This window comes from Helianthus annuus, chromosome 11 (genome assembly GCF_002127325.2).
Source record: "Helianthus annuus cultivar XRQ/B chromosome 11, HanXRQr2.0-SUNRISE, whole genome shotgun sequence".
Classification (NCBI taxonomy): Eukaryota; Viridiplantae; Streptophyta; class Magnoliopsida; order Asterales; family Asteraceae; genus Helianthus; species Helianthus annuus.
The window spans coordinates 73,167,521-73,193,452 of NC_035443.2; the positions used below are offsets into that span (position 1 = coordinate 73,167,521).

A 25,932-nucleotide genomic window follows, 5' to 3' on the forward strand; every position below is an offset into this window, starting at 1 on the left:
GATAATGTATATTGAGGGTGTTCAGCAACGCTTTTCCTTTTCTTCTTTTCCATATCCTTTTTTGAAAAGGTTGCAACCATCTAACTTTTTCTTTTCTTCTTTTCAAACCACTAAACCTCATTCTCAAAACACATTATCCAAAAACTATAAAAATGACCTATTAACTTTTAAGAGGTCAAAAACTTAAAAGGAGCTCAAAATAAGCAATCTCAAACACCCACATTAAGTGGACACAAATCTAAACAACATTATAAACAAAAGCACCATTTTTAACTTATAAAAGAAAAACGAACGTGAACAGTGTACAACCACACAACAATATAAAATAAAAATGACAGAGTGACAAAACATGAAATGGTGTCATTTTAATGCAAAAGTAAACGGTAGGCACCACTGTGGGAAAGTGTTATAACAGTCAAACATGGTTTACTCCCTCAATTTTTTCGGCTTTTGGATCGTCCTCTTTAACCTCAAAGATGGCCTTTTTTCGACTTGTTGACTTGATGCATGGTGCCCATTTGTCAAAGTTGGTGTATTTTTTGCATCGTCTACTGAGGCAACCTGGTGGTTCACATCAACAACCACCTGAAAGTTGTTGTACAAGTATGAGTGTAAGGAATACAAAGTATAGATATAAAGTTTCTTTACATGTAAAAACAATTACCGATTCTTGTTGACTTGCTGCAGTGTGGACATATGATGAATTTGGTGTGCATCTAGCATCATCTACTGCGGGACATTTAGAAATGTCAGTGTCGACCTCACGTTCCACATTATCAACCACCTAAAGTTGTTATACAAGAGTGAGTGTAAGGAATATAAAGTATATACACAAACCTTGTTTACATGTAAAAACAATTACCGATGACGTAGTTTCTTCTTGCTGATTCGTTGTCTGGTCCGCATCTGACAAGTTTGGTGTACTTTTGGCATCGTTTGTTGGGGGAGACTTAGAAATGTCACAATCAACCTCATGTTCCATATCAACAATCACCTAAAGTTGTTAGACGCGCATTTAGAGTAAGGAAAAAAAGTACATATACCAAGTTTCTCTACACGTGAAAGTGATTACCGATGACGTTGACGTTTTAGATTGTGTCGGCGAAACACGCGGTCCCCATAATGACTCGTGTACCATGTCCCATTCGTCATCATTGATCCGAGCTAAATACTCGGTAGTTTCGTCATGAAGAACATCAGCAGAAGGACATGTTGAAGGAAGTGTAGTGGTAGCAAGGTTATTGATTTCGTCACCCAAGTATTTTGATACGGTGAAGCGTGGACTATAAGTAGGTGCCAAATTGTATTCATCAACTTTAATCCTAAAGATTACATGCTGAGCACATAAAGTATCCATCAAAAATTCATATATCCAACACGGATCATCAGGACCCTATAAAAAACCAAGAAACAACATTATACATTAACAACAAAAAAAAACATAAGCATGAAATGTCAAAGGAATAAAAACAAACATGAATGTGTATACAGACATGGGCATATTTGGGTATATATGAATGGGTATATGACGTGATTAGTACATGATAATATATAAAAGTATACCTCTGATAAGCTCTTTACAATCAATTGTTCAGCCGTAAGTCCAAGAAGAAGATTTGCAGCATCGTCAAAGAGAACACATGTAATCTCTTTTCCTTCGTTCCATAATTCAACAGCTAGTTTATAACTGAATAAACAAAACCGATAAGAATATATAATATGTGTGTTTTTAATCAGGGATGAGCAAATGATTCCGGGTACCGACCTGAACCGGAACCGAATCTACCGAACCGGGTACTTTGTCATTACCGAATCGATACCAACATGTGACACTTTTCGGTGTCGGTTAGGTTACAGTTTGGTACCGGTAGTTACCGATATTTTACCAACAAATATTGGTACCGTACGGGTATGGAACCGTTCCGTACCGGGAACATTAGGTATCAGTACCGCTACCCACTTTTGGGGATTTTCGGTACCGATTGGTACCGAGCTCATCCTTAGTTTTAATATCTTATAGAAAACTTACGATTGACGTGGGTTGACGACATATCTGTTGCATGACGAACAAAGGTATCGTGCATCAGAAAAAGTCGTCTTCTTGCGACATATGGTACACCGTACGTACTTCCAATCCTCCTTCAAATCAACACCAATTATTGTGCCTTCGACATTGTACATTTTTCCCTTTAATAAGATTACTGAAAATTTTAGCCATGACAAACAAAAGGATGCAGGTTATAGAATAAAAAAAATGACACGATACCTTAGGAAGACCTTCTTTTATATAATTAGAGATGTCAAGGAGACTAACAACGCTCATGTCCTCGTTGCTTTGTTCATCCACTGTGAAAGTAACAGGCGGCACCTCACTGTTAACATAAATAAAGTCATTATATACAAGTAGACTAATTGTTTGCTATAATGAAAGCAAAATTATGAAAGTATTGCTATACATGTTTTTGAAGGCCTCAGTGACAGCAGGGAAAGGCAGATTTAGATAAAGTTCAGTTGCAACTGTTGATACTAAACACGGACCCCCTGGTATAATGTGACACAAGTATATATAATTTGAGATATTAAATGATGTAAATAGATAATCTTTTTTAGAGAAAACATACCGTCGAACAATCGGACCTTGCAACCAGTCAAAATTACCAAAATTTGATTATTTCCATAACTGCGGATGGCCTCGTTAGTAAACTTGAGTGCAGCTTTGCCCCATAACGTAACACGAAGTTTGTTGCCACTATATTGTTTTAAGCAACAATGGAAAAAACTTAGCTAAGTTATACAACTAACATATACAAACAAAATGTACTGTAAAGTTTACCGCTCATCAGATAAAACTATGTGACGCATCTCCCGATTACATGATTGAACGGTTGCAAATTCAGTGGTAATAGGACCCCATGCGCGTAGTGCACCAAAAACATCTACATTTAAAAGAACGTTACACATAATCATCTAGATAAAAATAGATGGTATAGACGTCGATAAAACCTGTCAGATAGTGATCATCATTAATGCGTTTGGTTAGATCCTCAAATGGAGCCAAGTCAAAAACATAGCGTCTAAACAACGACGGTTCAGTAGACCAAGCAGAGATTCTCGTCCACCGTGAAAATTCAAGATACTTACAACGTCGCAAAGGGCGGTACAACATATTATAGGGATGGACAAGAAAGTTATCAATCATATACACACATCCCTCTTCCAAACGGTTCTTGAAAGTGTGAATCAAATTAGGAGGTATCCTTGCATGAATAGTAAAACCCTAAAAAGAAACAATGCTAAGTTTTAGGAAAAAGAATATGTTATAGCACTATATATGAAAATAAATATCATCTTACGCACTCATCTGAAAGAATGATGTCGTTAGAAAGAACACGGTTTGTTTTGGGGTTGTATGTTGTCCATATGCGTGAGACCATAACAACTATTTTCCGGTTGTCAGTACGATTGCAACGTAAGTCTCTAATGAAATTATAAGCCATGCTATGGTGATGAGAAACCTGAAAAGTTGGTGAAACATGAGTAAATAGAAATATGGTAAACATGAATACAATATTTACAAATATAAAACATTAAATGATTACAATGGTGACAAAAATAATGATGTCGAGTACTACGAAGTAAAATAGCACCTGTTATACCATGTAGAGAAGATAGTCCATATTTATGAAAAACTTTACAATTACCGACTATCAACTACATTCCACCACGTGTTGGTACGGATGGTAAATTGTAGAACACCTCTTTGTAAACAACATTCCTTGTTAGGTTGTTATTGCACTTCCCGCTATTGTCAACGTAAAACCTTAGGCCATCACGAGACGTGACACGGGATGCAACCACGTATAGCTGACCATGTGTAAAGACAGGATTTACCAGGTACGCGCAAACATGTTTAAAAGTTTGCCCTTGACTTTTATTGATAGTCATAGCAAAGCAAACCTTTATAGGAAACTGCCTTCTTTTAAAAGAAAATGGCCAACATGTATTCGTTGGAGTCATATCGATCCTACCTATAAATGCCTTTTCGCCAACATGTGTACCAGTAATAATTATTGCCTCAATAACACGCCGACTTATCTGCGTAACCACCAACCGTGTACCATTACACAACCCCTTTTGCAAATTTAAGTTACGCATCAAGATAATTGGTGCACCGATCTTTAACTGTAACCTATGGTTTTAAATCCCAGAAAAGTTCAAGGTGTTAAGAAACTCGGGTGGATACAAAGCGCACATATCATCGTAGTTGTTTGTGCTTTGGCATATTTCATCAGCACTTAACAATTCTTGAATTTCACCTGGCATTTTTTCAAGGACGTGAAGGTTGATCTTATCAACCTCATCATTCGTTGGGCACAAAATGCAGCGTTCTTTTAAATAGTGAATGTCATTGAATCTGTCTATAATATCAGGAAAGGTATTGGAAACCACTGCCCCAATCGGATTGTCACAAACCGGGATTAAAAGATCGTTAGGTATTTTGATCCACGTGGCTTCATCTTCCCCTACCAATGAAATTGAAGGAAGGCGACCGGCCCCCATGGCCAAGATCCAATTGCTGAACGTTTTCATTCTTTCGCGCGAATCACTACTGATAGCTGGATTGTGTAAGCGCATATTAGTCGTCAAATGAAATACCTTACAGGCATTCCATATTGTTTCTGACTTGTTAACAACAGACGCAACAATCTGACTACGGGGTGCATGCGGAACAACCGGTAAAATTTGACAAAAATCGCCTCCAAGAACCACGACCTTTCCCCCAAACACTCGATGTTGAGCGTCAACCATGTTATCACGACAAATATCTCTAAAGGTTCGGTCGACAGCCTCGAATCCATACCTGTGTTGTAAAGGTGCTTCGTCCCAAATTATTAGATCAGCAGCGTTGATTAACTGGGCAAGGTTACTGCCATAGTCGATCGAACAACATGAATCATTTTGAATATCTATAGGAATGCGAAACCTTGAATGTGCAGTACGACCCCCGGGTAATAGCATAGATGCAATTCCGGAGGATGCAACGGACAATACAATTTGCCTACGTGCACGAAGGCAAGCAATAAGTGTTCTCCACAAGTACGTTTTACCTGTCCCTCCGCTGCCATACACAAAAAAAAACGCCCCCATTTTTGTTATTCACTGAATCAAGTATAGCATCAAACACTTGCCTTTGCATAGCATTCAACCCCCTATGTAGCTCATTGAACTTCACAGTTTCCTCTTGCACGTTATATTGTTTCTCAGCAATAATCAAATCATTGGAACCAACATCTGTTAAATGAGGATCAAGCTGAGGTAGAGCTGGAAAGTCAGCCAACGATTTATTGTGATTGTTCAAAATAGAATTTATCTCGACCAACGTGTAGTTAAGTATCTCCTCGTCCATGAACACCACAAGTTGGTTACCTAGAAGTGTTCTTTGTTTGTAAGCAACATCTTCAGATAAGTATTCCAGACAATCATAAAATAACTTCGACAGATCACTAACAGTGCAGAATAAGAGAATTGTCACAAACAACTCACGCAATTGGTCCCCTAGCTTCCACTGGTAGGCTTCACGTATAGCCTCTACCCACTCAACATCGTCTCCAAGTAAACTTAATGCTTTACAAGCTGACATATATGTTGGATACTCGACACCGTCAACCGTACGAATTTCTTTGAAGCTACGTGGACCCCGAACAACATTTAATAACAAACGGAGATAATACTTCTCACCCATAGAAGGATTCACATGATAAATGCGACCAATAGTAGTAGCACCATACCTCGGCATCCATTTTTTATCCTTTTCATGCCACGTGTATTTAGTTGGGTACTCAACGTAAGTTAAATTTCGACCCTCTGGGTGTTCATGATTTGCCTCCATCCATGCAGTGAACTTGGAAAGGGCAGATGTTGTTCTTTGGGCTACATCAGCAACATCATCATCGTCACGGAAGTAGACTCTATTGCAACCTTCTTCATGAAATTGTAGTCTTTCAACCGCAACTGACCGGTAATCCATGTCAAATGAAAACAGCTTCCAACACGCTTCTATCGCTGAAATGTAACGACAATTGATATATTCTTCAATTTCATTTTCATTTTGTAACAATGAAGCAAATGTCGTTCTACTGTTCGGACCTTCCAAGACAGCAGTAGCACGATCCGGTCCTTTGTTAAGATACGTAAATAAGTACTTAACCAACATACCCTGGTTACACCACTCAACCTTTATATGGCAACCATATTTGACAAGTAGGTCACGGTTATAAGGAACCACAAATTGATTATCAAGCCTAATATCTTGACTACCAACCCTGACATTTCTTGAATTGTTCGGCCTTTTATAACATGGCCACCCATCATTTCTTATAAACGTTTGACCACAATAGTTCTTTGGATACCCTTTTGAACATTTCTGATTATGCATACAAGGGCTGGATGGATTTAGTTCACCACATGGTCCATGCATCATTTGCTTACTAACAACCGCAAAAGCAGCTGGGTCATGTAATTCAGAAGGAAGTTCAGCGGATATATATCTATCAATACCTTCCGTTGTACCAATCTTATCTGCAGGTTCTAGAAAAACCAATGCGTGACAATGCGGAAGTCCACGTTTTTGGAATTCAATTGTGTAAATAACTACAAATTGAGCAAAACATGAGTTTAGTTACGAATAATGAAATATATGTTGAATTAAAGAATGCAGAATTAAAAGGTAACTAACATACCGGCCCTCGTCCTGCCGAAATGATTTTTTTTCTTTATATCTTTGATGAGCTCATCAAGTCGAATTTTAAAAACACGTGCAAGAATGTCTGGTCTATCTGATGCTGTCTGCCCAGGTGTGGTATCACTAATGTGACGTTCAATTTCAGGCCATCTCGGGTTGCAAGTCATAGTAATAAACAGATCTGGTGCCCCAGCCCAACGGCAAATCGCCATTGCATCTTGATATTGTTGTAGCATATACCTTGGCCCCCCGGTAAATGACGCTGGTAGGATAACCCTGCGTCCAACTAAGTCACACCTTGTTTCTCCATTAAATACATGATCATACAATCCGTTATATAGATCTGAACGAATCGTGGTTTGGTTTCGCCTATACCAGTTTAATTCGCTCTCCAGAACAGCACTATAAGCATCAACGACATACGTTTGAAACAAACGGCCAGATAAGTGCAATGTTCTAGCTTCAGTACCCCTAACATGTAAACGATACCGGTAGTATTCCCTTAAAGATATGTTTTTCCTCCTTGCTGATGTATTATGTGATAAGGGAATATTTGGATGGTACCCATCCTCCCCATAAGGAAAGAGCAATGGATATTGCAAAGACATGTAACTTGGGTGCAACTCCGAAATGCGTTTTGTAGTGTAAGTATCTCGCTCTTGAATAAGGACGTCACGCGAGTCGGTCGGATTACCATCACTTGGAATTAATGCAGCTACTTCGGAAGCTGTAGGTAAGTTATATTGACGAGCCTGTGTATTTCGTGTGCCAAGCAAGAGAAGTGTAACTGGTTGCCTAGACGAATCATCAAACCTCTCCCTAGCCATCCTAAACGCTTGTACTAATGCATTATTTTCATCAAGCATGGCCAGCAAGTCAACCACCAACGATCGAAAAATGGATTCATCGGAAGATGATGGAACACAGTTTCTTAAAGCATAAAAGCGATTATCAATTTCATGTGCCGTGTCATAAATATATAATTGGGCAAATCTAGGCCGACCATCATCATGAGTTGGAAGCAGAGTGCCAATTCTATGATGGTTGTGTCCATTCAAGCGAAAGGCATACGGACCACGACTATCGTTTAATTGCGAACACACTCTCCCACCGGTTGACGTCATCGAAAAAAGTGAATTAAAAACTTTGATATGGTCTCTATAAACTGACGACCGTGGCTCACCATTGCGATTCAGCAAACTTAGCAATAGCTGCGGAGGATTCATAAGTAAAGGTAAAATGACATTCCCCTCACCGCAACATAAGCTGAATCTAGGAACAGACGGCGCAAAATGTTTCAGAGTTCGTTCTGAATACCACACCATTGCATCACAATGCGAACATACATGATCTGCATCACCACAGTCCCAGTACGATTCAACGCGACCTAGTATAGGAATGATCAAAGTGTAAGTGATGATAAAATTACCAAATCAACATAAAAATATTAAAAAAGATGGATAATGGTAGGAGCGTTACGTTGTGTGTTTTCATCTTGATACTGGCCATATGCACCATGTAGCATTTGGTTTTGAGGAGTACATACTGGGCCATTTGAATTCAAACTGACACAACTTGAGGGAGATGGTACTGCAGAAGCTGCTGGAGTTAAAGGACCTATTGTATTTCTACCACCAGCAGTACGACGTATTTGTGTAGGTGTATTGTCATTATGCAAAGAAACTGGCCGATCTCGTAAGCGAGGATGACCCATTCGTCGCGTAACTTGCTAATTGTCCTTGCGAGCAGAAAATATATGTATCGTGAGATAGCTTGTGTGGGGCTAACTGTGATCAACGCACATTTGTTACATTTGTGTAACAAAACCTATGATTTACCTTCATTAGTCATATTCAGATGTGCCACATACTTAACAACTTATATACCTTGTTTCACCACGTGTCAAGCAGCTTATCCAATTCATATTATTACAACAATGGCATAGTTCAACATTAAAGATAAAAAAATGATGCATAATACTTTAAATCACCAGAGAGAAATAGATAACGCAAGAGATTTTATCATACCTGTTGATTAGCAGGATTGAAACTGTAGATTGAGTTGTGGAACTTGATGAATTGGCGCGTAAGTGAATTCAACCTAAGAATTACACAATAATTGATTAAGGAAGTGGTTAACAATGCTAAAACACACTTATGAAAACACTAAATAATATATACCTTTTTTTAAAACAACACTTGGAATAGATAAAATGTTTTTTTTTTCTTTTTTCTGTGAAAACACAGATTATACATAGGAAAGTTTTTGATTACCAAAAAGTTAGGTGATAATGGGGAGTGGGACCGTAAATATAGAAGTTAATTAAATGTTTCAGTAACCACCTTTAAAAAAAATAAAATATTTCTTGTTTTCTAACTTCTATCAATAACCACCTTCTAATTTTTTTTACAATTAATGATTTCGAGCTATATTGTTTTACGAATAATGAATCTGGTATTGAATCTGATCCAATGAATATTCAATGAGACCTCTCATAGTTGGTTTGCTTGAGATATGAAATTCTAAAGCTGAATTCGAATTAGATTGGAAAAACCTATTCAAATTCGGACATAATTCTAAATTCAATTTGATGGAATTAAGGCATAGATTAAGTTTTGTGTAAGAATAGACCTTTGACTTTTTTTTATTCACTGAAATGAGTCTAAAAAGTTAATACTCAATTTCATAATATTACAAAATTCTAGTTTGGGAATTAATCACAAGAATTCGTTAGAATGTAATACAAAGCGAACTCTGTTATTACCAATTACTAAGACATATGGATTCGCTTATGATTTAGTGAATCATGTAAAGTGTCCATCTAAGGACTTGATTCTTCAATGCACTGCATAATCCATTTTATATAGTTTTGGTGCAAAACAAAATAATAATAATACCCAAATTGAAAGCTAAACAAAATCTAAGCACAAATTAAAAGGTGTAATAAAATCATTAGCGAAGGGTACTAAGAAAGGTGCATAAAATCAAAACACAAATACTAACGTACAAAAAAAAAAAGAAACTTGGGATGCAAACTAAACAATTAAAAATTGTTTCAACATGAACACGGCCTCCAACGACGACAACCGAACATTCTAATATCATGTGCCTCAGGCATGTTTGGTTCAAACACGACCGTACTGAAGTCTGTAGAGCGTAAAACATTCCCTAAAAGTGGAACAAAACACGTGTAAGTAAATAATACGACACACTAAATGAAAGTAATTAAAAAAATTTAAAGAGATTATATATGTAATAACATACATTCGGGCTGACGAACCAACTTGACCCGAGACACATACAAAATAGATTTTCGTTTTATTTCCCTATAAGTTTTTAGAATATCAGTATGCCTCGTGTCGTATAAAGATATCCGCATTATATGACCGCTGTCACAAATAATAATTTTGTTAGAAACCAAAAGAATCTTACTTACAAATACCAAAAAAAAAAAAAAAAAGAAGTTTGAAAGTTTTGAAAGATAAAAACGTACGTCACGTCTTGAAGAAGAATAACAAAATGAAAATGATCCTTTATACGCTCACCCATGACAATTCTCCCTACAACATCTATAACGAAGTTAATTATTTTTTATATTATGTATTAAAAAAGCATAATATACAAATATATGTGTAATGAACAACTTATATGTACCGATCATTAGTTTAACTGATCTCCTATCATGCATCAGAGTTTTGATAGAGGGAACTAACGGATACAGACGGAACCCTCTTGGGACATGGCTCAAGAATGGAATAAGTTTAGTATATTCACTAATTACGATCTTGAAGTCACTAAAAACCAAGATGTGCCTTTCATGTTTTGGCCACTCTTTGTATTCGAAGTTTTCAATTTGGAAACGACTTAATACAAACATGTTGCCAACCAAATTCATGTCATCGTAAAAGTAAATTAAAGATGCCGGGATGAATGTGGCTACCTTTTGTCTCTGAAAGATGAAGATATTTTTAGTGATATAAGTAACAAATAAATTTTTATTTAAAAAGAAAGAAAAATGACACTTACGGCTTGATCAAGAAAGATAACCAATAATTTGTTTTCACCAGCGATAGACAAAACAAACTCGACCCAAACGAAGGTAACGGTATACCAAACTCCGTATTGTGTGAGAGATGAAAAATAGTCAACGATGGAATGCACGTCCATTATCAATTAGACCTACAACTTTAATGTTATATGACAAAAAACAAAAATTGAATGATTTGTTATAATTATAGTAGTTGAAGATATTGATTTGAAAATTTCTAACTTATACGAATTCAAATTAAGGTTAACATATTATTTTATTATAAAAACATAATTTAATCCCTTTAAGAATATTATATTTATTGTGCCCTTTGGGCTGCTATACATAATTCAAATCAAGGTCAATTTATTATTTGGTAATTTTGTATCATTTTCATTAGAAAGTTTTTTTTATCGATTTAGTTTTATGAGGGAATGTCACCTCTTGAATTATTTTTAAATAAATAAATTTTACCTTTTCTTGTTCACCAATAAATAACCATTAATGACATTCAAAGGAACACATAATATTTCGTACGTTTAATGTGGTGCATTTAATTTCGAATGGATTAGTGATCATTAGCTTGACCCGCAGAGCCCACCAGGATTTCCATACACTACAAGTTGTTATTACGTGGGCCCCCGTAATAATAAATTGTCTTGTATGGTCACCCTAGCATTCTCTCGTTCAAGCAGCCGATCAGTCAAAGAGAGGATACTATTGTCTATAAACCCTCAACCTAGGAGGGACGTTCGTGATGGTCCACGAGCTAACGCCCGTTGTCATTATTCGTGAGAAGGCACAACGTTAGCCGAAATAGAAATAAAAGAATTCGTAATAATAACAACTGGAGGGGCACCTTCAAGATGAGTACTTCATTTTCCTTGTCTGGAAAGGAATGTAATCGAGTATGACTAATATGAATCTTAGGGACCTCGTCCCACTAGTAGAGTTGTTGTCCAGGGTCGCCACCTACGGCTCGTCGTCACTACCGAAGCCAGGCATATACCACCCGAGGGAAAACAACCATCTTCCATGGGATCAATACTTTAGGGTCCTATCAGGGACCACACCCACCATAAGCTTCGTAATAGCCGCGAGGTCGTCATTCTCATCGCGTAAGTCAATTGTAATAAAAGAATTCGTAGTCGAAGGTATTTTCGTTCTTGGCAAAATATTCCGTACAATACATATACAAATACATTATATATAATCACTAAATCTCATGCTGTTTTTGTTTCTCGTGTTTCACATGTAATCCTTAACGTTTTCAAGTCTATTCCTCATAGACTAACCATGTATTGATCCTTATACGTTATTTATGATTGAGCTCGCGTGATAGACCCTCATGTTATCGTGACACCATGAAAACCTTTTGTCATTCTTGTCATATTTTTGAAATCATTTTTGTAATGTGATCAACTTTGTTTTCATGTGAGCCCTTGGTGATTATAGACCAAACTTTATAAAAGTTTTTCCCCGGTTCACTATAATCGGAGCTCTGATACCAATCTGTCACACCCTACTAGTAGCGGAAGCGTATTGTGTGTGACGTAAGAAAGGTGATCATTGCATCCAAATGTATAAACATAATAAACCACAACGATGCCATAGTTATATTGTTTTCAAACAAAGTTTACAAGTTTCCAACATAGTTTTCTAGTTTCCACAACGTTCACAAACGTTAACCATAACATAGTTATACTACACAACATAAAAGATAGTTTTTTGACATAAAACATAGCGAGGTTTTGTCCCTTGTATACCCATACGAAGTTGGGATATAAAAGACAAACCCTCCAAAAGCGGCTATCGTTGTCATTGACTTTCCTGTTTCCCGTAGTGTATCACCGGCTCAAGACTTGTTTCCTGAAATACATGTAGTTTTAAAAAGTCAACAAAAGTTGAGCAAGTTCATGTAGTTATTATTATCATATGAAATCTTTGTATTCCTGTAATGAAATCCTGGTATGTTAATAGCATTTATGGAGTTTAAAGATCTATCAGTGGGTAGTGAGCCCCTGACATTATGTACCATAAGTACGTAACCAACCCGGGACAACTTTGACATCATTGGGATCACAAAAGCACTCCAGGGTATACCAACCAGGAGTGGAGCGTGTCTCAAGCTCAATAGATCTACACCTTTTGCACCTTGGTCACTAAGTGACAAATGGTTACTATGTCATCATCCTACTTATGTACATTGATCAAGTTATCATCTAAACCCATAGCTAACATACCCATAGTTTTGACATGTACTTCCCCTCGGCTGTTTTAAAACAAAACATTGAAATCAATGAAAGGAGGGACATGAACTCACAAGTTTGCGTTCCTGTATGTAATACCGTAGTGAGCGTCCGTACGTATGATTAACCTACATGTGTACTAACTTTATTAGACACTAGGTCTTATTGGACCTCGTACAAGTTGTTCATCTTGAATTCTTATTGTGTTTTCATTTGTCATTTTTGGAACAACTTTGTATTTTTAGAGCGTTAGTAGTTTACTCGCTCGATTGTTGTATATATTGAATTCATAAGTGTATACATGTATTCTATGTGTATTGAATTACGTGTGAACGAGCTTCGCCCTTCACATGTCCTCGTACCGCGCACGCATGTCATTGAGCCTTTGCTCATGTCATTGGGCCGAGCCATGTCTTTTATGTTATTGGGCCCTTGCCCATGAATTAATGTCATTGGGCCTTAGCCCTTGATTTATTACTGTTGGGCCTTTGCCCATGAATTCTTGTTATTGGGCCCTAGCCCATGTATTTTGTCATTGGGCCCTTACCGATGTATTTAAGGAATTTGGGCCTAGCCCATAATCAGTTTTGTGAGTCCATTAATAATCTTGCATTTTTATCCAAATTTTACTAAGTATAGGACTTTTAATGTGTTCATGTCCTAAAATAAATACTTAGTAATTTTATAGATTTTCAACTTTCCAGATTCTTGTTATCGGCCTTATAGATTCGTGTTCGTTAAGTGTCTAAAAATGTGTTATTTTTAGACTCGACATTGTAGTAATTTTCCTTGCGATGTCGATAAGCCCAATTATTGTCGTCGAGTGTTATGTATTACTGTTCCGACCATTTCGTTTATTCGTCCGTATTAAAAGCATTTCTTTGGAACATGTAGGAAACGTGTAAATGTATTTTTGGCGTCTCTTTATACTTGTTACATACAAGTATTTCTTGTAATTATGAGTGTATTATTTTGATCACCCTAAAGGTATCTAAATACATATACATATACTTGATATGTTTCCAAAATATATAATTTTTCTTACCAAAAATTATACTTACACATTGTTATATTTTTAGCCATTTATATTTGTAAAAATATAAGTTTAAGTTCATAAGAACTTCTTGAATATTTAAGACTTAAATATTCTCATCAAAGTTTCCATAATGACGTTTAAGATCACTAATCGTGTTTAACATTATTAATCACCCTTTAATCCCCTCTTTAATCACGATTAGATTTTTAGAAAAATTCGTCATAGTTTCCCCTAAAACTATGACGTTTCCCACGTTATAAAAACGCGTTTAAATCAATAATCAATTTCTAAATCACCGTTATCCCCCAATTTTCTTCCAAATATGTATTCTTAACAACATAACTCCACCTTTCATGAACTTACATATATATATATATATATATATATATATATATATATATATATATATATATATATATATATATATTTCATACATGAAAAAGTTAGACTTTTATGGTGACTTTTTATTAAAACCAAGTACTTTAACTTAATTTTGTAAGAACAAAGTTTACTAAACTTCCAAAATTAAGTGTTAAATCCCTTTAAACACATGTTTCTTCATGTTATATAAAATTTATATGTTTAGTTCATGAAAGTAAGGATGATGATCTTTCATGATTTAAACATAACCATGTTTAAATCACATTTTTAGGTTCAGCTTGGTTAGATGAACACTAATCTTGAACACTTCATTATTCTACTCACAAGATATCATAAACATAAGCTTTAAATCACTAATATTAACAAGATCAACATAAACAACATGGTCATACAAACTAACTACACTAATCTACACATTTGAACACATAATATAGTTAGATTTAGTGTTTATTAGCTTTGAGATTAGGGTTTTTGTTTATGTTTAACCTTAAATTCAAGATCATCAACTTGTACTTTTGAGATTAACTAGTAATAAGAAGCATAAATATGGGGTTTAGAAGTCTTACAACTTTGCACAAGCCAAAATAAGAAAATAAGAAGAAGATTAAGCTCCAAAATGGTCCTTAATGAAGCTCCATGCTTAATCCATGATTAGATGATCTTGTAAGGCTTAGATTTAGTGAAAAATGGAGTGTCTAATGGAATTTTATGGTGTGAAATGGGTCGGTTCGGTTTGGGAATTTAGAGCCGAGAGATAGAGTGTTAAAGTTTTGAAAGTGAATATGTTATGTGTTGAAAGATATAATAAAAGGGATGGGTAGTAGGGGTGGTCTTTGGGGATCCTACCCACCTTGTTCTTAACTAATAATAATAAAATGCATTTGGTCAAAATTTGATAATTTCTCCAACGTGTATACTTGGATCGATGGGACCCGATTGGAATGAGGTAAGTAATAATGATGATGATTAGTATGGTCATGCATTGATGTTGGGGAAATACATGATAAACAAAAATTAAACAATCGAGAAATGGTGCGGTCTTAGACATATGATGATTTACACATCACCATCCACCTAAGTCAAGGATTTTATAGGAGTTTGTGATTTCTTTTATTTTCCTAGTGTCTCTCACTAGGTGACATAGGCTTTTTTTTTGAAATTTGGTAGGAATAAAATATCAATAATATGGCACTTTCAATTTCAAAATCTGACAAGTGGTGGGGGAACCATATGTTGATCGATTTTGGGTATGGTTAAGCTAGATTGTGTTTTTTTTTTTTTTTTTTTTTTTTTTTTTTTTTACTTTTTAAACATGTGACATATAATTAAAATATGAGATATTTCGGTAATTAGTTTAAGTATGATGATTAGGTGTTTAATTACACCATTGGAGGTTAATTAATGAACTAGGATACTAATTACTATTAACTAGTTCACTAAACTAGTAAAAATCATGTTTTGGTACTCCGAATGCTTTTCGTTTAAGCGTCGGCTCGCTAACGGTGCTTTTATGTCGTACCGACGAATATTTCCGCAAATTGTTATCTCGCATTCAAGTGATGTATGAAGTTATTTCGAGTTCCAAATTAGGCTTAACTAGCTCCCTAGGCTCTTCGTTTGGTTGTTATAGTGGCGAAAATACCGCTTACTAGTTCACCGGATCGGTATCGAACTAGTTTAATGCATAGCGATGCAATATCAAAAGCTTATGGTTTTGGACACCTCGTTGATATCCTTAAAATGTTTTCATATGCTTGATATCATTTGTCATAACTCCGAAGTTCCGGAAATGCTAAATCATAGTTTCGGACGAGTTAAAATGTTATATTTTTAGCCGAAACGGACATTTTTGTAATTAGGGCGTCGTACCGGAAAGTCTCGTATCTTTGCAAGATATGTTTTTGTATTATTGTTTTCTTGTATAAATGGACTCAGTTATGTTATCCGTGTGTTGTTTTTCATAGTTTCATTCTGTTTTCACGGTTCAGCTGGCGTGAATAGTGTAACCGTGAATAGTGCACGCAACACTTTCTACCAATACTTTTAGGACATTGTTTGATTGGTTTCACAATACGACGAAAACCAACATATGTTTTATCATTGTTTTCTTGTCCTAACACTGTTATCTGTTTTACGACACAGTTACGTAATTAAGTTACGCTAAATGCATGAGATTATGTAAATAAAATAGTGATTAGTTTGTACGGAACTGCCGGTTATTTGCCAGTTGTCACATTCTCCCCCTGTTAAAAAGAATTTCATCCCTAAATTCAAGTTGAGTTATCCTTTGCAGGATTCTTCACGAACAGGTGGGGATATTTTGCCTTGATCTGATCTTCACATTCCCAGGTATACTCGGGTCCGTGACGTGAGTTCCAGCGGACCTTGACTAGTTTGATACGACTTCTCCTTATCTTGTGGACTTTCCAGTCCATAACCTCAACAGGTTCTTCGGTAAACTGGAGAGTGTCATCTACATGAATTTCATCTGTTGGGATGATAACTGTCTCGACGGTCGGACTTTTCTGGAGATTCGACACGTGAAATGTGGGGGGGGGGGTTATTCCACGGTCCTCCCAACCGTCGAGGTGATCCCACCTCGTAGACCGCACCCAGCAAGCCTGAGTCTGGGGGTAAATCCGCTACCGTAGGGGCATTGGGAACGAGCCAGACTCGAACCCGCCACCTCCGGGTTAGAATGCGGGCTGGTGGCCATTGGGCTGACACCCAATGGTTAATGTGTCGTGTATGTTACTGAGTTCTCCTGGCAGTTTTAACTTATACGCGACGGTACCGATCTTTTCTAGAATCTCAAATGGCCCAATGTATCTCGGGTTTAATTTTCCGCATTTCCCGAATCTAGCTAAGCCTTTCCAAGGCGAGACCTTTAGTAAGAATTTGTCTCCGACCTCGAAGGATAATGGTTTACGTCTTTTTTCCGCGTAGCTCTTTTGTCTGTCACGAGCCGCTTTGATACGGTCTCGTATCTTTGCTATCTTGTCAGTAGTCTCTTGGACTAGTTCAGGGCCAATGAGTTGTTTGTCTCCGACTTCTGCCCAACACAGCGGTGATCGGCACTTCCGTCCATATAGTGCTTCGTATGGGGCGGCTTTGATGCTTGTGTGATAACTGTTATTATACGAGAACTCTACCAGAGGTAAATGAGTATCCCAGTTTCCGCCCAAATCCATCACACAGGCGCGAAGCATGTCTTCCAACATTTGGATGGTTCGTTCGCTTTGTCCATCGGTTTGCGGAAGAAATGCTGTGCTTAGATCCAAGCGAGATCCAAGCGATTCTTGAAATGATTGCCATATTCTTGACACAAAGCGACCATCCCGGTTCGAGATTATCGAAATAGGCACTCCATGACGTGCCACAATCTCGTTGAGGTAGATTTCAGCTAACTTCGAGCTGCTGTCTTTCTCCCGAATAGGTAAGAAGTGAGCCGGCTTGGTTAATCGATCAACAATAACCCATATCATGTCATGACCTCGAGGAGTTCGTGGGAGTCCTGTAATGAAGTCCATTGATATCTGCTCCCATTTCCAAACAGGAATCTCGGGTTGCTGTAATAACCCAGATGGCTTTTGATATTCGGCCTTGACCTTTGCACAAGTTAGGTAATTCCCAACGTAGGTCGCAATATCTTTCTTGAGTTTAGGCCACCAATAGTATTCTTTCAAGTCCTGATACATCTTATCAGATCCTGGGTGAATTGAATATCTGGACTTGTGTGCTTCATCCAACACTAAGTCTCGTAGGCCACCAAAATAGGGAATCCAGATCTTTCCGCTGAAATATAAAGTGTCATCTTTGTATGTTTCCATTTGTTTCCTTGCTCCTCGCAAGTATTCTGCTCGTATATTTCCTGGCTTTAGGGCTTCCTTTTGTGCATCGTGCACTCGAGTAGTGAAGTTTGTCTGGATTGTCAACTCTAAAGCTCGTACTCGTAATGTTCTCACTCTTTCTTTCTGGCTCAAAGCATCCGCTACCACGTTTGCTTTCCCCGGATGGTACCTGATTTCGCAGTCATAGTTGTTTAACAATTCTACCCATCGCCATTGGCGCATGTTTAATTCCTTTTGGTCGAATATATGTTGAAGACTTTTATGATCAGTTAATATGGTACACTTAGTACCATAGAGATAGTGAGGCCAAATCTTTAATGCAAACACCACTGCGCCCAATTCTAGATCGTGAGTGGTATAATTCTTTTCATGAACTTTCAACTGCCGTGACGCGTACGCGATGACTTTTTCACGTTGCATTAATACACAACCCAAGCCTTGGTGCGATGCATCACAATACACCACAAAGTCATCGGTGCCGTCAGGTAGTGATAGGATTGGCGCTTGGCATAGTTTATCTTTGAACGTTTGGAATGCCATTTCTTGTCTTTCACCCCAATCGAACTTTTTATCCTTTAGAGTGAGTGAAGTTAGCGGTTGAGAAATTTTAGAAAAGTTCTCGATGAATCTTCGATAGTATCCCGCTAAACCCAGAAATTGTCTTACTTCCGTTGGGGTCTTTGGAGTGTTCCAGTTCTTTATGGCCTCTATCTTAGCTTGATCAACGTGTATTCCGTTCTCTTTCACCACATGACCGAGAAATTGCACCTCGCGAATCCAAAACTCGCATTTTGAGAACTTGGCATACAATTGTTCCTTTTTAAGCAACTCCAGAATAGTTCTCAAGTGTTATTCGTATTCCACCTCTGTTCGTGAGTATATTAAAATGTCATCAATGAATACGATCACGAACTTGTCGAGATATGGCTTACATACTCAATTCATCAAATCCATGAATACGCCGGGAGCGTTTGTTAATCCGAAAGGCATGACAAGGAACTCGTAATGCCCATAACGAGTCCTAAACACTGTCTTAGTAATGCTTTCTGATGTATTGTAAAATACATCGGTATTCGCGTCGTTTTAGTCGTTAGTTATTCGTTTTTAGTGTCGTTTTTAGATAGATTGTACATACTTTTGATTTAATTGTGTTTCCAGGTCTTTACAGCCAAAAGGAGCTAAAACGAGTCAAAATCTGGAAAGGCGGAAGGCTGGAACGGAAATCGAGGAGTCGGGAGCTGAAATAAAGAGAAAATGCAGTTCTGGAGCTCCCAGGCGGGCCGCATAAGCTTATAAGGATCTCCAGGCGGGCCGCATTAACTTAAAAGGAAAATTCAGAGTTGTTTAAGTCTAGGCGGCCCGCATCAACTTATCCTATACTTTCAAGCGGGCCGCGAGAGTTATCATTAAGAATTTCCGGTTTTGAGCTTGTGAAGCGGGCCGCGTAGACTTACCAGAATATCTCATGCGGGCCACGTTAACTATTAAAACGTGTGCTCCAATCAACAGCTAACGGCTAGTAGGGTTTTTGAAAGTTATATAAGGTTATCATCATCCTCAGCCGTGAATAGACGAACTTGGGGACGAATTTGGAGTTCTGGAGGCAGAAATCAGAGGCTGTTGAAGGTTTGAAAACTTTGGGATTGCAAGGAATCAATCGGGTATACTTTAGAAGCGTTCGGGAGTGAAGACCACGGGTTTTACTATCCTAATCTTTCTTTCTTTGTTCGTTTTTATGTGTAACACGATGAATTCAGAACTTAGTATGACTTTATTTACATTCTTGATTATGTTTTCCGGCTAAAAACCGTAAACTACCTAGGCTAATGACTATGGCGTAATAAAGTTTTGATTTTTATTTGATTTTTGTCATGGTTGTGGATTTTCTTGCATTGTAAAAGCTATGGGAATTTAACTTGGTGCGTATGCATGCTTGTGACTATTTTATTATTGATTATTGCTTCGTATAATCCTTGGTGACGGTCTTTATCACATAATAGGGTTGTGCTAGGGTTCTTGATTTAGGTGAGTGTCTATATCACGTAATAGGTCATTAATCCTTTAGGGTGAAAAGTGCACAAGTAACCTTAGAAGTAATATTCGGTAATTTAATAAAGTCAAGTGTGCTGCTAAACTCGTCGCTGAAAGGCTCGAGGGTATTAATAGGTCTCGGTTTGGTTATAAGTCCTTAACGTTCCATTGTCTATTAAACCAAGATTAAAACCCGTAGTTGCTTTAGATGTTCGCGCGGCAAAGTAGAGCGTCTTACATAGGCACTTTCAAGAAACTAGAGGACGGAAAAGAAATCTAGAAAACCGGTGAGCGTAACAGCCTAGGTAGTGCCATAAGAATCGCCTTGAGAGTGTTTGAGGGGCTTAGTGGTGTCTTAATAGGTTTAGTATCCAAAGATCCCGGTTCCACACCACAAAATCATCGAATAGAAATCCATCCTGAGTTTAGCCTGCGTCTAGCCTAGGTAGTCTTCATCACCACTGATCAAAACCTTCGTTCGAGTTCGTGTCTAGTCTTCTAGCATTATTTTTATTATTTTATTTAGGATTTTTAGAACCCCCCCCCCCCCCCCCCCCCAAATTAATAAACAATTTAGTATGTCATGTCAGTCTTAGTCTAGATAGAGTCGTAGCGTAATCAGTAGAGTCTCGTGGGTTCGATACTCGGACTTGCTTTAGCTTTACTACATTGATCGGTTCACTTGCCGGTTGTGTGGTTTAGGGTTTAGATCGAGTCTTAGTTTTATAAATTTAAAGCTTAGAGAGTCTAGAATTAGGGTAATTTTAGTTGTTTTAATTAACCCACATTTAGCACATCACTTTCCTCTTGAATCCTCAGCTGATGATATCCGGATCTTAGATTAATCTTGGAATAAAGGTTGGAACCTTGTAATTGATCGAACAAGTCGTCGATCCTCGGTAAAGGATACCGATTCTTGATAGTTAGCTTGTTTAGTTCTCTATAATCGATGCACATCCGAAAGGTTCCATCCTTCTTCTTGACGGATAGTATTAGAGCTCCCCAAGGTGAGAAACTCGGTCTAATGAATCCTCCGTCAAGTAGTTCCTGAAGCTGAGTAGATAATTTCCTGCATCTCCAAGGGCACCTGTCGATATAGAGCTTTCGTCACCGGTGCAGTTTCTAGCAGTAAATCAATGCGGAATTCAACTTGTCGTTGTGGAGGTAATCCCGGCAAGTATTCTAGAAAGACTTCGGGATATTCCTTTACCCGGGGTATATCCTCCACCTTGCGCTCCTCGGCCTTCTTGTCAACCACGTTGGCAAGAAAGGCAATGCATCCTATTCTCAGACTCTTCCGAGCTTTCATGCAATTAATAATTCGTAGTAGCGTGTCTTGATTCTCCCCGTGCACTAAAAGATGTTCTCTCATCAGACAGGGGGATGCGAATGATCTTCTCATGACATATGATTGCGGCTCGATTATCGGATAACTAGTTTATGTCAAAAACTACGTCATAACAACCCAATTGGGCGGGTAAGATGGTCAATGTTAAATTTTTGTGCTCAAAGTTCGAGTGTGCATCCTTTAATGCCTTTTCCCGACTCGACTAATTTACTGTTGGCCAATACTATGGAATGAGGGGAACGTCTAGCTTACTTGACTCTTGGCCAAGTATATTTCGAATTCTAGGGGGATGAAACTAATACTGACACCGGTATCAACAAAAATGGATGCAACGGGTCGGTTGGTAGGAAACGTATCGACGACCCTTAATGACCTTACATGACTCCGCTAATTCCGCTTTAGCTAACTTGCTAGAGTAAAACATGTCTAACCTACATTTATCTAACTCGTATATAGATATTCTTAGTATCTAAAGACACTAAGCTAAGCCGACTTTGGTATTCAAGGGATTGATACATGCTGGTTGTAGAGTAGAACGTACCCATGGCAACAATGGGATTTTTGGGAGTATTCCTAGCTCTACTCATACACTCACTTATTCACTTGCTTGATTCGTCATTAAACATCCATGCTTGTAGTGATCTCCTTGCCACAACTAAAATATCCTGGTTCTTTCTTGAGTATATCTAACTCATTAGTTTTCGTTTTGTACTCAGTGTCACCACATTGCTACTCTTGGCACTTTTGCAAGTGCCCTCATGGTGAGAGTTTCACTTATCTCACTCAGAATTTTTGGCAAGTTATTAGCGTACTTTTTGATGTCTGCTTCGTATCTCATGGCTAAACCCCAAATGTAATGCCCAGTGCATTTGAATTGGGGTGTTATCAAGTATGCAATAATCTTTTAGAGATCATAGAGGCGTCGGGGTAACCAGCTACGTTCGCTCTAATCATAATCGAGTTCTAGAGTTTGGTTCCCATCCTTGGAATTTACCACTAGCGAACAATATTATTCTCGCGTTAGATCCTTGAGTTCTTCCCACAATAACCTCTTTGTTGTATTACTCCCTACAGTGTGCACTTGGAGATTCCACCAAGTTATCGTCTCCCTCAACAGATGACTATTCTTTTACCAAATTGTTTACTTAGGAGTACATTTACTAGCACGGTTAACTGACTTCATTGTCTTTATTTAGCGGACATAACTTACCGCACCTCCCGTATCGATGAGGTCTCACGGCTTGTAATCCGGAGATGCCTTAGAATTAAAATATGGTGTGATTGCATCTCCAAGTGTGGCATTGCTACTCGTTCTCGTCCCATCAGAATTTGAACCACTTGAGCTGCCGATAACATCAGTACCATCATTAGTGTCGACTCAACAACCCCATGTTGTGCATTTTTGCGCAACCTCATAATTGTGCAATAAAACTCTAGTTCAACTTTAATAGTAGGGTGTTGATTAACTGCCCCTTTTGGGCGTTGATTTTCTTTTTGGCGCCATGTTATTTTTGATACATAGTATCAAAGGGTCTAGACTTGTATTTGGACAGATATAGCCTACCATGCGTCTAAGAATTAAGAATGTAATTGGTCATGGAAACCTCAAGATCGCATTTTTCGTACATGTTTTGAAACAATGATAACATGAATAACCACAGTCCAAAATGCGTAATACCTCTTGCGTGTATTGGCCATATGCCTAAGTGGGAAAGGAGGTAATTCGGTGAGGAGGAGAAACCAAATGGTCGTCTCCATCCTTGCAGTATGTATTTCCTACCTTGTGGACCTTGACCGTCCCACGTAGGAAAATCCTTCGCCGCACTAACCCGTGACGAATACGTTGATATCCCTTGAGCTCCACGAGCTTCTACAAATTTGTTATAATTCCCAAAGAAATCGAATAATGCAATGAAGGGGTTGTAGCATGGCTCATGCCTTATCATCCCTTGGAATAAGACAAATGTCAAATGACTGAGTTTAATGTAACCATTTCCTGTAACTAAGATAAGGTAAGGTGTCATGGGCACCAAAGAACCAGCCCATGTACAAGAATTCCGAGAATATTGAGGAAACTCCTCCATGAGTAGCCAACAAGTTTTGTTTGCTTTCGACGACTATTCTCAAATGACTCGTGTTATAGATCGAATGCTAGGTGCGAATAATATGTGTGGTCTTCCTGTATCGTAGAGTGTTATGGTAACCATCCCGGTTAGTGTTCTACTTGATAGAAACTTGAATAACTTAAGAATTTCGAATGGATTAGTGATCATTAGCTTGACCCGCAGAGCCCACCAGGATTTCCATACACTACAAGTTGTTATTACGTTGGCCCCCGTAATAATAAATTTTCTTGTATGGTCACCCTAGAATTCTCTCGTTCAAGCAGCCGATCAGTCAAAGGGAGGATACTATTGTCTATATACCCTCAACCTAGGACGGACCTTCGTGATGGTCCACAAGCTAACGCCCGTTGTCATTATTCGTGGGCACAACGTTAGCCGAAATAGAAATAAAAGAATTCGTAATAATAACAACTGGAGGGGCACCTTCAAGATGAGTACTTCATCTTCCTTGTCTGGACAGGAATGTAATCGAGTATGACTAATATGAATCTTAGGGACCTCGTCCCACTAGTAGAGTTGTTGTCCAGGGCCGCCACCTCTGGCTCGTCGTCACTACCGAAGCCAGGCATATACCACCCGAGGGTAAACAACCATCTTCCATGGGATCAATGCTTTAGGGTGCTATCAGGGACCACGCCCACCATAAGCTTCGTAATAGCCGCGAGGTCGTCATTCTAATCGCGTAAGTCAATTGTAATAATAGAATTCGTAGTCGAAGGTATTTTCTTTCTTGGCAAAATATTCCGTACAATACATATACAAATACATTATATATATAATCACTGAATCTCATGTTGTTTTTGTTTCTCGTGTTTCACATGTAATCCTTAATGTTTTCAAGTCTATTACTCATAGACTAACCATGGATTGATCCTTATCCGTTACTTATGATTGAGCTCGCGTGATAGATCCTCATGTTATCATGACACAATGAAAACCTTTTGTCATTCTTGTCATATTTTTGAAATCATTTTTGTAATGTGATCAACTTTGTTTTCATGTGAGCCCTTGGTTATTGTAGACCAATCTTTATAAAAGTTTTTCCCCGGTTCACTACAATCGGAGCTCTGATACCAATCTGTCACACCCTACTAGTAGCGGAAGCGTATTGTGTGTGATGTAAGAAAGGTGATCATTGCATCCAAATGTGTATACATAATAAACCACAACGATGCCATAGTTATATTGTTTTCAAACAAAGTTTCCAACATAGTTTTCTAGTTTCCACAACGTTCCCAAACGTTAACCATAACATAGTTATATTACACAACATAAAAGATAGTTTTTCACATAAAACATAGTGAGGTTTTGTCCCCTATATACCCATACGAAGTTGGGATATAAAAGACAAACCCTCCAAAAGCGGCTATCGTTGTCATTGACTTTCCCGTTTCCCGTAGTGTATCACCGCCTCAAGACTTGTTTCCTGAAATACATGTAGTTTTAAAAAGTCAACAAAAGTTGAGCGAGTTCATGTAGTTATTGTTATCATATGAAATCTTTGTATTCCTGTAATGAAATCCTGGTATGTTAGCGAGCCCCTGGCATTATGTACCATAAGTACGTAACCAACCTAAGACAACTTTGACATCATTGGGATCACAAAAGCACTCCAGGGTATACCAACCAAGAGTAGAGCGTGTCTCAAGCTCAATAGATCTACACCTTTTGCACCTTGGTCACTAAGTGATTAATGGTTACTATGTCATCATCCTACTTATGTACATTGATCATGTTATCATCTAAACCCATAGCTAACATACCCATAGTTTTGACATGTATTTCCCCTCGACTGTTTTAAAACAAAACATTGAAATCAATGAAAGGAGGGACATGAACTCACAAGTTTGCATTCCTGTATGTAATACCGTAGTGAGCGTCCGTACGTGTGATTAACCTACATGTGTACTAACTTTATTAGACACTAGGTCTTATTGGACCTCATACAAATTTTTCATCTTGAATTCTTATTGTGTTTTCATTTGTCATTTTTGGAACAACTTTGTATTTTTAGAGCGTTGGTAGTTTACTCGCTCGATTGTTATATATATATTGAATTCATAAGTGTATACATGTATTCTATGTGTATTGAATTATGTGTGAACGAGCTTCGCCCTACACATGTCCTCGTGCCGCGTACG

General features: G+C 37.9%; 1 protein-coding gene across 1 annotated transcript; it reads right to left on the minus strand.

Annotated features, from left to right (window-relative positions):
* Positions 1 to 426: 426 nt before the first annotated feature.
* On the minus strand, positions 427 to 7,866 carry LOC110888386. Its single transcript, XM_022135915.1, has 13 exons — positions 6,741 to 7,866; positions 5,190 to 6,651; positions 4,253 to 5,119; positions 4,059 to 4,189; positions 2,834 to 2,936; positions 2,659 to 2,749; positions 2,267 to 2,419; positions 2,129 to 2,187; positions 1,564 to 1,687; positions 1,073 to 1,393; positions 863 to 994; positions 665 to 784; positions 427 to 585 (listed from the first exon to the last, which is right to left on the minus strand). Exons 1-13 carry the CDS (start codon positions 7,864 to 7,866, stop codon positions 427 to 429), a joined length of 4,848 nt encoding a protein of 1,615 aa, XP_021991607.1.
* Positions 7,867 to 25,932: the final 18,066 nt, after the last annotated feature.

Bases quoted from the DNA above. Each gene is read 5' to 3' on its own strand.
- LOC110888386 (XM_022135915.1), bottom strand. From the start codon at position 7,866: ATGACGTCAACCGGTGGGAGAGTGTGTTCGCAATTAAACGATAGTCGT. The intron at 4,190-4,252 runs GTGCGCTTTGTA...TTAAAACCATAG, and splicing joins ACAAACAACTACGATGATAT to GTTACAGTTAAAGATCGGTG. The intron at 2,420-2,658 runs GTAATTTTGACT...CTTTCATTATAG, and splicing joins ATGGAAATAATCAAATTTTG to CAAACAATTAGTCTACTTGT.